The sequence below is a fragment of the Urocampus carinirostris genome, chromosome 2, assembly GCF_059441175.1.
Source record: "Urocampus carinirostris isolate Australia breed hairy pipefish chromosome 2, RoL_Ucar_1.0, whole genome shotgun sequence".
In the NCBI taxonomy this organism is placed as follows: domain Eukaryota; kingdom Metazoa; phylum Chordata; class Actinopteri; order Syngnathiformes; family Syngnathidae; genus Urocampus; species Urocampus carinirostris.
Window position 1 is genome coordinate 17145607 of NC_142350.1, and position 16070 is coordinate 17161676.

A 16070-nucleotide genomic window follows, 5' to 3' on the forward strand; every position below is an offset into this window, starting at 1 on the left:
TTGTTTCTAACCGCCACCAGGGGCGCCGAGCAGTAAAGATAAGACTGAGATTTCTGAATATATGTGTCGAGGAAGTCGCACCTTTTATGTGATTTAGCGCGTTGTGCATGAATAAAACCAGCATGAACAAACACTCATCATTGAAAAGGGGTCAATCCAAAGGGGAGCGCTAAATCTGATATCGGGATTCATTTCACAGGTCTATTTATTTGTAAACGGAAATCATGTGGCGATACGGATTGCAAGAAGCAACGCCCGGCAAAGCATATATGTTTAGGGCGGATTCCTATTTATTTGTCGGCATTATCGTGTGTTTTGGATTAAATATTTTACACTTTTGGATGAAATGGATTGTCTTTGATTTAACGAAGCCATTTTTCATGGTCATTCAAAGAAGGTTGAGAGGGCCCAGTGGACGTACTGGTGACTTACGCCGGCTTTATAGTTTCCGGATCTCTTGTGTAAGGTATATTTTAAAATAGTTACTATATATTGAATTCCAAGAGTTTTGGCTTTCCAATGATGTGTGGCATGGCATATTTCAGTGATTTGTAACATCTTACAGACAAGTATTTGTTAATCAAGAGTCCGGCGGCCCACCGGCGGGCCGTCAGGACGCTAAGGGGTTAAGATATCATACATTATTAAAACTCTTTCAATGCTCCGTTTCTTTTTGTAAATATCTCATATTTCAATGTGGGCACTTATAGTCAGGTGCAGCCTATGTATCCACAAAATGTTGTTTTTTTTTATAAATGTACTGGGTGCGGCTTATAACCAGGTGCAACCAATAGTCCGAATTTATGGTACTGTGAGCATTGGGAAATGTTGAAAATGTTTTTGTCATGTTTGTTCTCTGCACAAAACCTTCACAAACAAAATAAAAGTATACAGACGCTGCCCTACGATCTTTCGTAAGTTTAATTTGTTCGTAAGTTGTTTCAGTGCTCTGTTATGTATGGAATGCATGTTTAAGGTTTATATAAGCATGTTTAAGGCTTGTATAAGTAACCTGTATTGTTTTTTACAGAAAAAAACCAATAGGCTCTATATAGATAAAGTTAAGTTTAACTTACTTTTGGAAGAATAGCCTCAAGTATTAGCTGCCTTGCTTCTCCATGGCAGGAAGTGGCCGAAAAAAAGTGATCCGACCATTTTCTCAACTGCATTAAGCTTTTTTATTCCACTTTCATTTCAAAAGATCGCTTCGTCTTTACACTTTACACCAACTACATTGAATAGATTCACGAGATAATAAACAATAAAAATATCAGTTGAGTTCTTAGCACGAGATACAGTAATTTTTCTTTTTCATACGAACTAGGAAGAGGAAGCCGGATTCCTTCTTCAGGGTGGATGCTGGGTGAGCTCACACAGCGCCACACTCCGGTAGCGGCGGGAAGAAGCACTAGAGTACTGTTCTGTATTCGGACAAAAGTGCTCAGAACAAAATCTAACTCATAGCAATATCCAAGTATTTTTTTCAACATACCAGAAAAAAAAAATGTGTCTACCATTCTTTGTAACTCGAATGTTCGTAAGTAGGGGAGCGTCTGTATTTCCATTACCCATCATTTTCAATTCACAACCTTTTCTAAAAAAACTCCTCGGAGCTCCATGGGCAATGCTAAAGGGTCAATTGTGCCTCTAGAGCTACAGGTTGCTGGCCTTCGCCTTGGAGCTTTGTAGACTGGTACACGCATGGAATGTGAAAGGATTGCATTTGCCTGTATTTTGTTCACACGGCTTCCAATCATGTTTTATACATAGCACCGTTTGCACGTGTCAAACATACAGAAATTTCTCACTTGCATAATTCATGATAAACTCCGTGCGTGTCTCTGGTTTGGGAGTTTTTGCCTGTTGAGGATGCAACGTAAACCCCCGTCACACTGGAACTCATTTGCAATTCAGTGAACAACACACTTGACATTGTAAGATTTCCTCCTGCAATAAATCCCATTTAGTTTGCACGCCAAGAGAGATAAGAGCCAACATATTTTAATAATTTGTAAACACATTTTAACCCAGGCAGTCTGCCGTGTTTTTGCGCTGTTGCCGTTTTAATCCTTTTATTTGGAAAGCAAAAGGAGAGTAATAATGCACAAAACATGTGGAGTGAAAGCCCATGTATGGTTACAATTTCCAGCAGCTGCTCCAAAATAGAGTTGAGTAATTCAGCATTTAAAATGTGAAACCATGGCTTTCAAAGTTTCAATGAAATGTTTTTTAGGAAAGCTTGACATCCACGCAGGAGCCCACTTTGTAACTTTGGTTACATAATTAAGTTGAAACCCCAGGCACACGACTGTTTATTATCATGGACAAATTTGAGAGGAACATTTCGCTGTCGAACTGTTTAAAGCAATTAATGTTTGGATATGAAAACAGATTGACATCCACACAGGGACTCCAAGTTCTAACCTTGTTTATATAATTGAGTTAAAACGTTAGGCCCAAGACTGTTTATTATCATGGACATATTCGAGTTGAGAATTCAGCTGTCAAAATGTTTTCAAGCAGTCAAAGTTTCAAAGTTAGATATCAAATGAAAGCTTAACATCCACACAGGGACCCAGGCATCCAACCTCGATTACGTATTTGACGTACAACTCCAGGCCGAAGACTGTTATGGGCAGATTATGGTATTATGGGCAGATTTGTGTTAAGAATTTAGCTATCTGTTTAAGGCAGTTAAGTTAGATTTTGAAGGAGAGGTTGAGGAGCCTTGGTACAAAATGTGATTAAAATAAGCTTGGACTCTTACTGACCACGTCTGTAAGAGTGGTCTGAGTTGAAAATTCAGCTGTCAGTCAATGTATGATTTGTGGTTCGTATGTATCATTGGTTTCTTGTAAGGATCTATGAGAAATAGTGTCTTTTTCATTCCCTGGAAATAATTTGGAAAAAAAGTATGTTTTTCTTTCTTGACAAATATGTATATATAGAGAGAAAACATTTATTATTGTTACATTGAATGACAAAAAGTTTACAATGAAAATTTCTTATATTGCTGTTTGTTGTGCATCCAGATAGTAGAACAAATCAATAAATGTGGGGTATCACAGACATAGATTTTCAACAAAAACGGCTTCCGGAAAGGTTCATCTATAACACTCTAAAACTGTGAAAATAAAAGAAATGGGATTTTCTTTAGTCCTTAGGCTATTCGTAAGAGAAACTTAATGGGATTGACCTAGCAGTTTAGTGTTTGTAATAATCATCGAACTCTCGTAGCGCTTAGAGCAATACTGATTTTCCCCTTCAACAATATCATGGATCTGCTTGGTTTAGTGTTGCAAAAATCGATTCTGCAAATAAACATAAGGATCAAATGTTCTGCTGCTGATTATTTTCTCCCCTTGTTTTAACAGTGACCTGTCCTATGAACGAAGTATTGACGGCATCCACGGGCGTTATTATGAGCCAGTCGCCCGGCACCGGATTCCCTCACTTTGAATCGTGTTCATGGGTTGTCAAGGTGGAGCCCGGGTACAACATCACTTTCACCATTGAGCACTTCCAAACCAGCCGTCAATTTGACGAGCTAGAGATTTTCGATGGTGAGTGTTTTGAAAAAGAATTGTATCCATATCTGTAAACCTCAGCTAGCTGCTCCCCTTATTAATGACTGCAATTTAGCTTTTTAAGTGATAATACACCTTGCAAACACATTAAAGCACATATTTACTCCTAGCAACACAGATTATGTAGAACAGAATACAATCAAATATAATTTGTGTATACTATTTTATTTTATTTACTAAATAAATGCTTGTTCACGGATAACATTCATTAGTGTACCGTGACAATTTTAGCAATATACAAAGATGTTGTCATCTGCAATCAGTGACCAAGACGATTCAGATTAAATCCAAAGACAACTGTGTGACAAGAAAAAGAAGATTTCTAAATGTATTAAAAACAAACGTGTTTATATAAATATGTGATGTTGCCACAGTAGCAGGCCACTTTACTATACAAATCACACCTGGCATTTCACTTTTCACCATTTGAAACAAATACATTTGTTAATTTCTCCTGTCTTGGAGGCAGGATGCAGCAACAGGGCATGTCAGGAGAGGTCGTAAAAGGGTGTCTTTCTGTTACACACTCTGGGATAGACGTAGGGAGTGGCCGAGGCCACTAAGTGAGAGAAAAGGGCTGTGATATCTACAAAGAGAACCAATGCTTTGAGGAAGTTGGTGGATGAGTGAAGCATAGATCCAGGATCATAGTATCAACCTGATCCAAATAACTGATAGGTATCAATAATATAGATGTTTGGATCAATCTACCCACCTCTTTCATGCACTTTTGATGTTTAGCAATACCAATTAGCTGGGCACTCTATTAAGGCCGAAAGTTAACCAAAAAGTCGCCGCACATGGTCTTTTCTGGTTGTCTCCTTTGTGCATTTGCATGTAATTACAGAGCCAGTCAGGCAGCCTGGCAGGCTCTTCGCACATAAACGGCGGTCGTATACCCAAGACTTGCTGATTAGTATTTATTTTTTCCTCCACATCACAAAAACGAGCAGACTCTCGCTAACCTTGGGGCTGCCAAACCAATTACCGAACGGTACTTTCGTTTTTGCGCCTCCTCAATTAGGAGTAGGGTAAAAAATTGATTTTATTAAAAGTGAAACTAAAAGCGCATTTCTTCCCTTCACATAACTGAGCATGTTGTTATGGAAATGGAGTAGGGTAAAAGAAGGGCATATTGTTCGATGTAATTAACTGCCGGCCACTGAATTTACGACGTGCGTAGATATTGGAGCAAAACAAGAAGAATTACCATTAAATTTTCTGCAATCTAAACATGACATCAAAAATGCATACAACACGTCACTTTCAGAAAAGGCTAGATGATACTTATTCCAGGTGTTTTTTTATATATTGTTACTCTATTTTCGTTAATCCAAAATATGTGCTTTGTTTTATTTTTGTGCATTGTGGCTGTCTTAATCTGGGTCACAGAGCCAATTGGAAAGTTATCATGGAACTTTCACTGAATCTTTTTATCCATAAGGATCAAATATGCAGCTCTCCATCTGGAACAAAGTTTAATCTGTGCAGCGTTATCTTGTGTTAAGGATAAAAGTTTAAGGATTTCTGTGCACCGATTGCAGTTACCGCCAATTAGCAGAAGAGCATGCCAAATCTATAAAATAATGATCAATTCAAACATTTTGAAGGAATTACACATTTATTTGTGTTTCCGTCGTGCAGTAGTTAGCACATTCGCCTAACCCGCGAAAGGTCCCCAATTTAAGACCGGGTGCATTTCATGAACAATGCGATAATAAAATACTCTGAAGGAGAGAGTTTTGTAATCAAAGTGCCAGCGTTATAGAAGAAAAAAAAATCATGAGTCATCACACAAAGACAAATTACCAATCTTTTGAAAACAAGTTTAGAATTTGATGATTTGAATCCTTACTGTAAACCTATCAGGATATGTTATTTTCCTGGAACTGGAACTTAGAACAGCACGGCATCTGAGTGGTTGGCATGCTGGCACAATTCTGAGGTCCCCAATTCATTTCCAGCACCGGCCCCCTGTGCATGTTTTCTCTCTGCCTCCTAGGCACTCCAGTTTCCTCCCACATTCCAAATACGTGCATGGAAGGTCAACTAGTGGTTCTAGTGAGCTTATGAACCGTCGTATGTATCTGTGTACCTTGCAACTGGCAGGTAACCATTTTAGGGTGTCAACTGCCTACTGTCCAAAGTCGGCTGGGATAGGCTTCAGCACCTCGGCATCCGTGGTGATGAAAGGTGGGGTAGAAATAGACGGATGGATGAAACTTTGTTGTCCAGGAGCACACTTGTGGATACCTGGTTTGCATTTTTGAAGGTGTCCATCAGGGGCGTGGAGAGAGACAGGTGTAGTTCTGTATCTCATGGGGTAGAGAGACAGGAATACTTCCTTCCATAAGGTTGTGTAGCAAAATGGGCATAGGTCTGGTCATCACAGGGCGTAGATACCCCTATAATCTGAGAGAAGGGGTGTCTTGTGGGACGAAAAGTGTGTCTTTTGAAGTTCCTTCTTTTTGACAATGTGCCTCTTGCTGGAATGGGGTGTTTGCATTCCCAGAAAGAAAGGACTGTACATCTGTTTCAGCATGGTTCGAATTTGTATCAGATTTAAACCAAACCTATGCATATTTTACTTTAAATGCAGGTCCCTCAAGGCAAAGTCCCCTCCTGATCACATTAAGTGGTAACTACTCCAGCCCGCTCAGCATCACCAGTTCCAGTAACAGAGTCTACCTGCACTGGTCTTTTGACCACACCACCAGTCACAAAGGTTTCCGCATACGCTACTCAGGTGAGTGAACAAGCCAGTTTCAGTGTCTTTAGAGAATGTGACGCCATATTTTGAGTTGTTACTGGGGTTTATGTTTCACCCCATGAATCAAATCTGCAGAGGGGAATATGGTACTGTGTATCTCCATAGCAACCAAACAGGGGTAGGGAGCATAGGTAGCGACATGAAAATCAGTCAAGTTAGTGGGTGGCGCGCTGATTCCGATTATCCTTATACATTAATCCCTTGCTGTTTCCCGGTTTACTTTTCACAGTCATGGGTTTTCATTGAGCAATGTGTTCTGCATTCTAATAGTCGCCCCAACCCTTTTCTGCCTGTGTCTGCCTGTACATCAATATCGTTGCAGTCTTGGTACTACACAAATGGATTGCTGAATCTAAATTGTATACGAACACAATATTTTCCTTTTTGCGGATTTTTCTAAAGGCCATCATTTAAACAAAACTCTCCGGGCAGACCAAAGCACCAAAAGCCAAGCGAAGACAAAAATGAACTTCTCCACATGCTAAAGGAAAGTAGACAGATTACATTTTTGTTTTCACAACAATATCCACATGGTGGCGACAAAATGTCATCTGAAGTGCAAAAAAAATGTAGATTTCTGAATCAATAGTGCTTTATAGCAGCAAAATTACTCAAAATTTATAATTTGACAGCACATACGTTATGTGTTAAAGAACACCATTAATAAAGTACAATACCTTTATATGTTCCACAAATGCTTGAGCCTGTATATAAACTTTGTTTTTTGGTTGCAGTCTGTAATAGAATGTTTGATGGAAAAAAAATAATTTTTATACTTTGCAGGTCTTGCCTACCGCATGTTATTCTTGGAAAGCAACCCTGCATGAAAATGAGGGATTATTTAACTGTGTATTTCCACGACAACCGGACATGGGTGGGTAACATGGGTCACGGCATGAAAATCAGTCAAATCCGCGTCACGCTGTTTCCAATTCTGTCTATATTTATATCCGACACCTACGTAACAGTTAATGACTAACGAGTATTTAAATATTTAAAAGACTCCCCCGGCTCTTTATCAGCAGGATTCTTGCCAAATTGACTAATCGTTTTGTTCATTCCTCGACGAGCTCCCCGGCTCCCCGACCGGGAACCATCGCTCCTGTTGTTCGATCCGCCTTCGCCGATGATTGAGTTTGCCGTCGCAGGTTACATGACAGATGGGCGGATGGATTGCCAGGAATCGGCAATTTGCAACGGTCAACATGAAAGTGAGGCAGCAGGGTGGGGACGCAGATGGCGGCGGCTGATAATGCTCCCGCCGCCACATGTGCTCCCTGTCCATCAGTTATAGTGTTAGCAACCGCCAAACATTCCCTTGAGCATTTCTTTTTTTCAAGTGTGGTGGTGTACAGGGTTGGAGAGTAACGAGACAATGTTAGCTGCGTTACGGAATTAGAATCCAGACATTTTCACTGTTGCAAAAATAGGATATCATGAAATTACAGGTACATTTAGTTAAAATAAAGATTACTTTGCACGAATACAATTTTATTTAAAACTATATTTACATGGAGAGGATGGATAAGGAGCGAATGTTGAAGAGAATCTACAGAGCAGAAGTAAATGGAAGGAGACCAAGAGGAGTGCCGCGATTGACGTGGATGGATGGTGTTATGAGTGCACTGCAGGAAAGAGATCTAAATATAGTGGAAGCTACAGCTCTTGTTGGTGATAGGAAAGACTAGAGAGGTGTTATGGTAATATTATTGTTGCAATATTTCGGTAGTGTTTTTTTTGTGTTACCGTATTGCTGGAGGAGTGTTTTTGTAGTACTGTATTTCAATGGAATGAGTGGAGAGGTGTTGTGAAAGGATAGTGGGATGTTTGGATGTGTTCTAAAAGATGGACAGGGCACCTGTATGATGCGGCAGGGGTAAACCAGTGAAGGCTGTGGAGCCCTGCTGTTGAACAGAGGAGTGTGTTGTGTCACCTTGACCCGAGTAACATGGTCGCTTTCTTGTGTCCCGTTTCATCTGGAGGGACAAAAGCATAACCAACTTGGGTGCCGAGGTACTCAACTTGTTTGGGTGCTTGGGCATTTGGGTTGGCCATGGTTGAAAAATGTTTGTGTGTGTCATTCTCCACTTTTTCCTTTTTTATTTTCTTTGTTCTTGTATGTGTTTGTCTTGTTGTCGGTCACCCCTCTCAAGGTATACGACCAGGGTAGATAGATAGATAGATATTTACTTATACATAATGCAAACTCATACACAATGGTACAGGTAAAAGTACTTTTCTTTTTGTCTGTATTTTATGTTAATGTAGCAGTGATTTTGTTAAATTGGAGTGAGCCTGCAGTTTCGTGAGCGCAATGGCAGTTGCGAGCTAGTGATGCGATCAGGGAAATTTAGTAAGCATGAAAGATTGTCTTTTTTTTGTATTTTGCATTTAATTAGTGTTCAAAATCACTAAGCAAGCACTGTATCGTTACATTTTGAGAACTATTTACTTAGCCTAGTAAATCTGGACACAAGATATTCCAGATTTTGTTAAAAATGTAGAAAGTGAACACTGTCTAATTTAAACAATAATTTGATCGTAATTTCCTCCTAATGTAAAAGCCGAGCATGTCTTTTCTGACATGTTAAAGATAATGTTTTATTTATACTCAATAAACTACACAACGTGGTTAAAGTTTAAGCAAGCAACTACCTAGCCTTGGTTTCCTATTTTTTTTAAAGGCTACATAACTTGTTTATCTTAAACAACACTTAGTAATTGTATTGAGATTATCTTTATTTTTGTCTTTTTTTCTTAGCATTTTTGGTCATAGAGTAATCCAAAAGTAATGCAAGTAATCAAGATACATAACTGCAATATCATTCATTTTACGTGACTGATGACATTTTCAACAGGTAACTAGTAACTATCGTATTACATTTTTTAAAGTAACCCTCCAAACCCTGAGGACGTAACGCCCCTCCGATCTCGCCTCTTATCTCGTTTGCGTCTCACGTGCCTCCCCACTTTAGTTTTGCCCCTATTTCTCGTCCCCTGTCCTCTCACCTGCCGGTGTCAAGCCGATTCCTTTGAGCGGCGGGGCTGATGGGAATGAGACGAGACGTGTTTTGAGAGGGAAAAAGCCAAGGAGGGAAGGAGAAAGGATAACAGAAAGGCTTTGGCAAATGAGATTGACGCTGATTGAAGTGAAGAATTTAAATTGGCTGCTAAGGTGTCACTCAGGGAGAGTGATGTAGGAGTGCCGTATGATGTAATGTGCACTTAAAGGGACACTGTGTAATGTTTGACCACCGGATCTCATTCTGTGCAACCAAAATATGTGTGCACTGAATAATACACAATGTGCCTTTAAGACAAATTTAGCTAAAAAGTAGATGATGATTAGATCTATTTTTTATTTGGATGATTAATGTAGCGCTAATGTTAGCATTTTTAGCTACTCATTTTGCCCACTTCACTGTCAAATATTAATTCTTAGAAACTATTTCTCATTTTAAGTTTATGTATTCTTCTTATGAGATGTTTTGTATAGTTGTCTTACAGCAAATAAATATATACATATATACTATCCATAGAATAAAGAAACTAGTTGTTTTGTTTTGTTTTAATAATTGCTTATTTAAAAAAAAAATACTTTCTAGCCAGGTTTTCAAAAGAAGAAAAAAAAAGGAAAACTATATTAATTGCTTCATAAGACTGTTGCTCTTTTTTCATACCTTTTACCCAAAAAAGCGATTAAAAGGTCATTTTACAATTTAATTTTATATTTCAATTAAAGAATACATGTTTTTCATTCAATGGAGTCATAAAAAACACAATTTCTTATTTTGTTTATAAGTATAATCTTCTTCCAAAAGTCTCGGTGATATTATCTAATAAAATTAAATTATATTAGCAAAATAAGCTTAATTGTCTTATACAGTAGATAATAGACACATGTGTTCCTTTTAAGTCATGTTTTCTACCAAGAAGAGAAGAAAAAATACCAATTTTTGAAACAATTTTCTTTCATAAATTAGGTATATATTTAATGTATTTACTAAAAAAAAATCTTAAAATAGAATAAAAATTGTTAAAATCGGCACAATTATCCGACAATAATTAAAGGTTTGTATATTTTTAATTTGCTATGTAGTGGACGAACATTGATTCTAGCCGCCATAGCATTAGCACTATTAGCACTAAATTGTGAAAATACTACTACTCTTACGACTCATTATTATTATTGAAAAGAATCACATATATATATATATATATATATATATATATATATATATATATATATATATATATCTGTATATAGGTATATAGGGATATATCCATCCATCCATTATCCGCACCGCTAATCATCAGTAATTTTGCGGGGGTGCTGTAGCCCATCCCAGATATCTTCGGGCATTGGGCAGGGGACACCCTGAACTGGTATATATATATATATTTATTTAATTGCAAATTTTGTAACCATGCAGATCGAACCTCCTGTGTGGAGTTTGCATGTTCTCCCCGTGCTTGCCTGGGTTTCCTCCGGGCACTCCGGTTTCCTCACACATTCCAAAAACATGCATATTAGGTTAATTGGCCGGTCCTAATTGGCCCTCGGATTGAATGAGCAAGCAAATTGTCTGTCCCTGTGTGCCCTGCGACTGGCTGACAACCAGTTCAGGGTGTCCCCTGCCCACTGCCTGAAGATAGCTGGGATGACCTCCAGCACCCCTGCGACCCTACTGAGGATAAGCGGTTAAGATAATGGATGGAGGGTAACAATACAGTCTTTATATAAGTGTATTAAATGAATTGAGTGTGAAATCTTTATTTTATTTGTATTATGCTGTACAATAATTGGTCCTCCAAAGATTTGTTTTAACACTGCTTAAACTTCTCGTTTCCCTGCATTGAATCAAAATGCATATTACTTACATTTAATTGTGGTGCAATATTTATCACATAAAACTGTATTTATAGTAATGGGTTAACTAATTTAAAAAGCGTCGTTAATCTCAATTTCAATTTCTTCGTAGTACTGACTCCTTTTCTAAGTAGTTAATGGAATTTTTGGGATGGATGAGCCTCCATTAAAAACAAAATGCAACACATACAGTTCTGTGCTTCAATTATTATATCTCCGCAGTTGTAATCTTTCCCTGCATGTATTGCCAAAATCCTGATTAATCCTTCCAATTCGGTATCCAGCCTTATTTTCCTCACTATCCAGAGAGATCAGATGCATAAAACATCCCTCGCTCTTTGCGATGTGAAGCACGTTAATCCATCACCCCCTTAGCGAGCACTTGCATGGTTTTACATTGTTATTGAGATTATACGCTTATCCATATCGGTAAACAAATCGTATTGGAAAATAATAAGTCCTTGATCTGGTTTTTTTTTTTTTTTTCATTCAAATCCATTACAGCGGCCTACTGCAGCCCTCCCAACAACCCTGTAAATGGCACGGTGCACAGTTTAACAGGCACCAAGCTGGGAAGCACCCTGCGTTTTAGCTGTGACCAAGGATTTCGACTCATTGGCCAGAGCAGCGCCACCTGTACCCGGACCGCACAAGGCATTTATCAGTGGAATGCACCAGCACCCCTCTGCCAAGGTAGGCATCCAACTACTTGATAAGTGTATTTTCGAATTCACATTATATTCGGGGTTTTTTTTGTCATTATGTGATGTCACATCACAGTTTGAAAGCGTACCACTGTTAGACTATACAGTGCATCCGGAAAGTATTCACAGCGCTTCACTTTTTCCACATTTTGTTATGGTACAGCCTCATTCCAAATTGTATTAATTTAATCTCTTATCTCAAAATTCTACATAAAATATTCCATTATGATAATGTGAAAAAGTTTTTTTTTTTACTTTTTTTGAATTTATTAAAAATAGAAAACTAAGAAATCACATTTACTTAAGTATTCACAGCCTTTGCCATGAAGCTCAAAATTGAGCTCAGGTGCATCTTTTTTCCACTGATCATCCTTGAGATCTTTCTACAGCTTAATTGGAGTCCACCTGCAGTAAATTCAGTTGATTGGACATGATTTGGAAAGGCACACACTTGTCTATATAAGGTCCCACAGTTGAGTGTGCATGTCAGAGCACAAACACCAAGCATGAAGTCAAAAGAACTGTCTGTAGACCTGCGAGACAGGATTGTCTTGAGGCACAAATCTGGGGAAGGCTACAGAAAAATTTCTGCTGCTTTGAAGGTCCCAATGAGCACAGTGGCCTCCATTATTCGTAAATGGAAGATATTTGGAACCACCAGGACTCTTCCTAGAGCTGGCCGGCCTTCTAAACTGAGCGATCGGGGAAGAAGGGCCTTAGTCAGGGAGGTGACCAAGAACCCGATGGTCACTCTGTCAGAGCTCCAGCGTTCCTCTGTGGAGAAAGGAGAGCCTCCCAGAAGGACAACCATCTCCGCAGCAATCCACCAATCAGGCCTGTATGGTAGAGTGGCCAAACAAAAGCCACTCCTTAGTAAAAAGAACATGGAAGCCCGTCTGGAATTTGCCAAAGAGCACCTGAATGACTCTCAGACCATCCATCCATCCATCCATTATCTGCACCGCATATCCTCAGTAGGGTCGCGGGGGTGCTGGAGCCCATCCCAGCTATCTTCGGGCAGTGGGCAGGGGACACCCTGAACTGGTTGCCAGCCAATCATAAGAAGCAAAATTCTCTGGTCTGAGGAGACAAAGATTGAACTCTTTGTTCTGAATGCCAGGCGCCATGTTTGGAGGAAACCAGACACCGCTCATCACCAGGCCAATACCATCCCTACAGTGAAGCATGGTGGTGGCAGCATCATGCTTTGGGGATGTTTTTCAGCAGCAGGAACTGGCAGACTAGTCAGGATAGAAGGAAAAATGAATGCAGCAATATATAGAGATATCCTGGATGAAAACCTGCTCCAGAGCGCTCTTGACCTCAGGCTGGGGCGAAGGTTCATTTTTCAGCAGGACAACGACCCAAAGCACACAGCCAAGATCTCAAAAGATTGGCTTCCGAACCACTCCGTGAATGCCCTGGCGTGGCCCAGCCAGAGTCCAGACTTGAATCCGATCGAACATCTCTGGAGAGATCTGAAAATGGCTGTGCACAAATGTCTCCCATCCAACCTGATTGAGCTTGAGACTTATTGCAAAGAAGAATGGGCAAAACTGCCTAAAGATAGGTGTGAAAAGTATTAAGCAAAGGCTGTGAATACTTATGTAAATGTGATTTCTTAGTTTTATATTTTTAATAAATTAAAAAAAAGTAAGAAAAAAAACTTTTTCACATTGTCATAATGGAGTATTTTGTGTAGAATTTTGAGATAAGAGATTAAATTAATACAATTTGGAATGAGGCTGTAACATAACAAAATGTGAAAAAGTGAAGCGCTGTGAATACTTTCCGGATGCACTGTATATATATATATATATATATATATATATATTCCTATTGATGATTAATTTTTCCTATTCTCAAATCAAGTTTTCACTATTTAATATAGACTTTTAAAAAATAAATAAAAAAAGGAAAAAATAACACCAGCAAATTTGAATTTGCAATAGAACATTACTTATTTAATATGCTGCTATTACAGTTTTATGATACTATGTCTGCACTTCTCATTTTTATACGAATATTCCTTTTGGATATCTATTCTCGATATAAATTCTCCCAATATTCTATTTTTTTTTCATTATGGGATTAACTAATGTCTTTTCTTCTCCTGCAGCGCCTTCTGTAAATTATACACAACATAAACACATACATACTCTGTTCTCTCCCCCTATGATTGCTTCCAACTAGTCAGCAAATGCAAAGAGGGCGTGAGTAGGGAGAAGCTCGGGCGCTCCTGAGCAGACTTTGTGAAACGAAGCATGTGGCCCTCACTCTTAGAATAGAATGGAATTGTCATATTGATATCAACATAGTGAACATAGTTTTCAACAAAATTAGACATGTCACTCTAGGATGAATATAAACACATAACAAAAACAATGAAAAATGATATAAGATAATGTCAGAATAAATGGGGAGAAGTATTTACAAGGTAGTGCTCGGAGACTGGCCTAATTTTAAATGTGATTTTCTTTCGTTATACAAAGTAAAACAGTAAAACAGTAGTATTTATTTAAAAGTATTTTAAATAATATTCGGATTGAGCTTTAGTGTCTAATGCAGACCTGGGCACTCCGGTCCTGGAGGGCCGTATGTTCTGCATGATTTTTGAGGTTTCTCTGATCCAATACAGGTGATTCCAATCACCAGTATCGTTAACGAGCACTTGCTAGCTTGCTAACGAGGTTATAATTTGTATCACCTGAGTTAAAGAAGAGCAAACTTCAAAATCTGGCAGGACGTATGGCCCTCCAGGACCGGAGTCCCCAGGTCTGGTCTAATGAGACCGAAATTTGAGATGAGGTTCCCAAATAATGGTTGATTTGCAAACAGGTTAACCTTTATTTGCTTCACTTTTTTAGTTCTACAAGATGGCCTATTTGAATTTTTTTAAGATTCCTCAAGTGGCTTTTTTTTCTCAACTACTCTTTCCTCCCATGACAGTTATGTCCTGTGGAATGCCGGTCCTTCCTGTCAATGGCAGCATCACAGGCCAGGACTTCTCTCTCGGAGCTAGGGCCACATATCGCTGCAATCCCGGTTTCCGCCTCATCGGGCCTCTCAGCGCTACGATGGTCTGTCAGGAATCTGGAAGGTGGAGTCCTGTTGAGCCGGCGCCTAGATGCGTCCGTAAGTAAATGGTGTTGCTGTTGCTAAAGTGTGAAAATGCCGTCAAGGATTTTCATTTTATCTCCATCCATACAGCGGTGAGCTGCCCTGATATCAGCCACTCTGCGGTAGAGCACGGGCGCTGGAGATTAATTTACGGAACCCAGAACCAATTTGATTCCATCATGATGCTCATATGTGACCCGGGGTACTACTACAGGGGTCTAAGAATCATTCAGTGTCAAGCCAACAGCACTTGGAACTACCCAGATCCACGGCCTGTATGTAATAGTAAGTAACCTCATCCTATATTCTCTTCAGTGTTGGTCGGAAATTTGACCCAAGGTGCAATTTTCGCTGATCCTTTTTTCGTTTGCCATTTTCATGTCAACCAAACATTTTTGAAGATAGCCATTTCGGACAAATGTAAGCATTTTTTACTCCAGACACGGTGTATTGCAACAATAATTTTACAATTAAGACCAAAATTAATCTCACTAACCGGAAATTTGGTGCTTCATTTTGCCCTATGTGTTTGTTGTTCCCTCCACACATGCTGCATACTATTCTCTACTGGTGACACACAGCCAAGTACTGTATGTGCGCATACAACTTACCCCATTGTTTCAGTATTTTATTTTGTAGGTTTGTATTTGGCTAAGATGCATTTATACACAATAGGGATGATTTCTCCATGAGGAGAAACTGAGTGTATTCTTACCATGTGCTTGAGACTGCACTGCCACAACAGTTAGTTCTACTTTGTGGGTAAATAAGAACTCGTCCACCTCTCATAGCACATGGCTGTTGGAATGAGGGTTGTATATGGCAATGATGTGAGTATATACATTGTAAAGAATATCTCCAGGAAGAGAAACTCAGCATCATAGTACTCTGTGGGACCCAATAACTGTGTTTAGTTTTTCTCTGTTGGCAAATATAAACATGGCACATGGTTGGTTGATCAAGAGTTTTATGCCAAAACATGACAAATGCAGGAGTACCCAGAAATCAGAAGATATTGT

At 39.1% G+C, this 16070-nt stretch overlaps 1 protein-coding gene across 2 annotated transcripts in view; it reads left to right on the forward strand.

Moving 5' to 3' along the window:
* csmd2 (CUB and Sushi multiple domains 2) overlaps positions 1–16070 on the forward strand; it is a 312145-nt gene that overhangs the window by 252326 nt on the left and 43749 nt on the right. For both annotated transcript variants that reach the window (XM_088329136.1, XM_088329135.1), the window contains 5 exons: positions 3375–3563; positions 6187–6333; positions 11732–11920; positions 14881–15066; positions 15142–15336. In XM_088329136.1, the coding sequence (XP_088185262.1) occupies positions 3375–3563; positions 6187–6333; positions 11732–11920; positions 14881–15066; positions 15142–15336 (906 nt within the window). The remainder of the gene's footprint in view (positions 1–3374; positions 3564–6186; positions 6334–11731; positions 11921–14880; positions 15067–15141; positions 15337–16070) is intronic.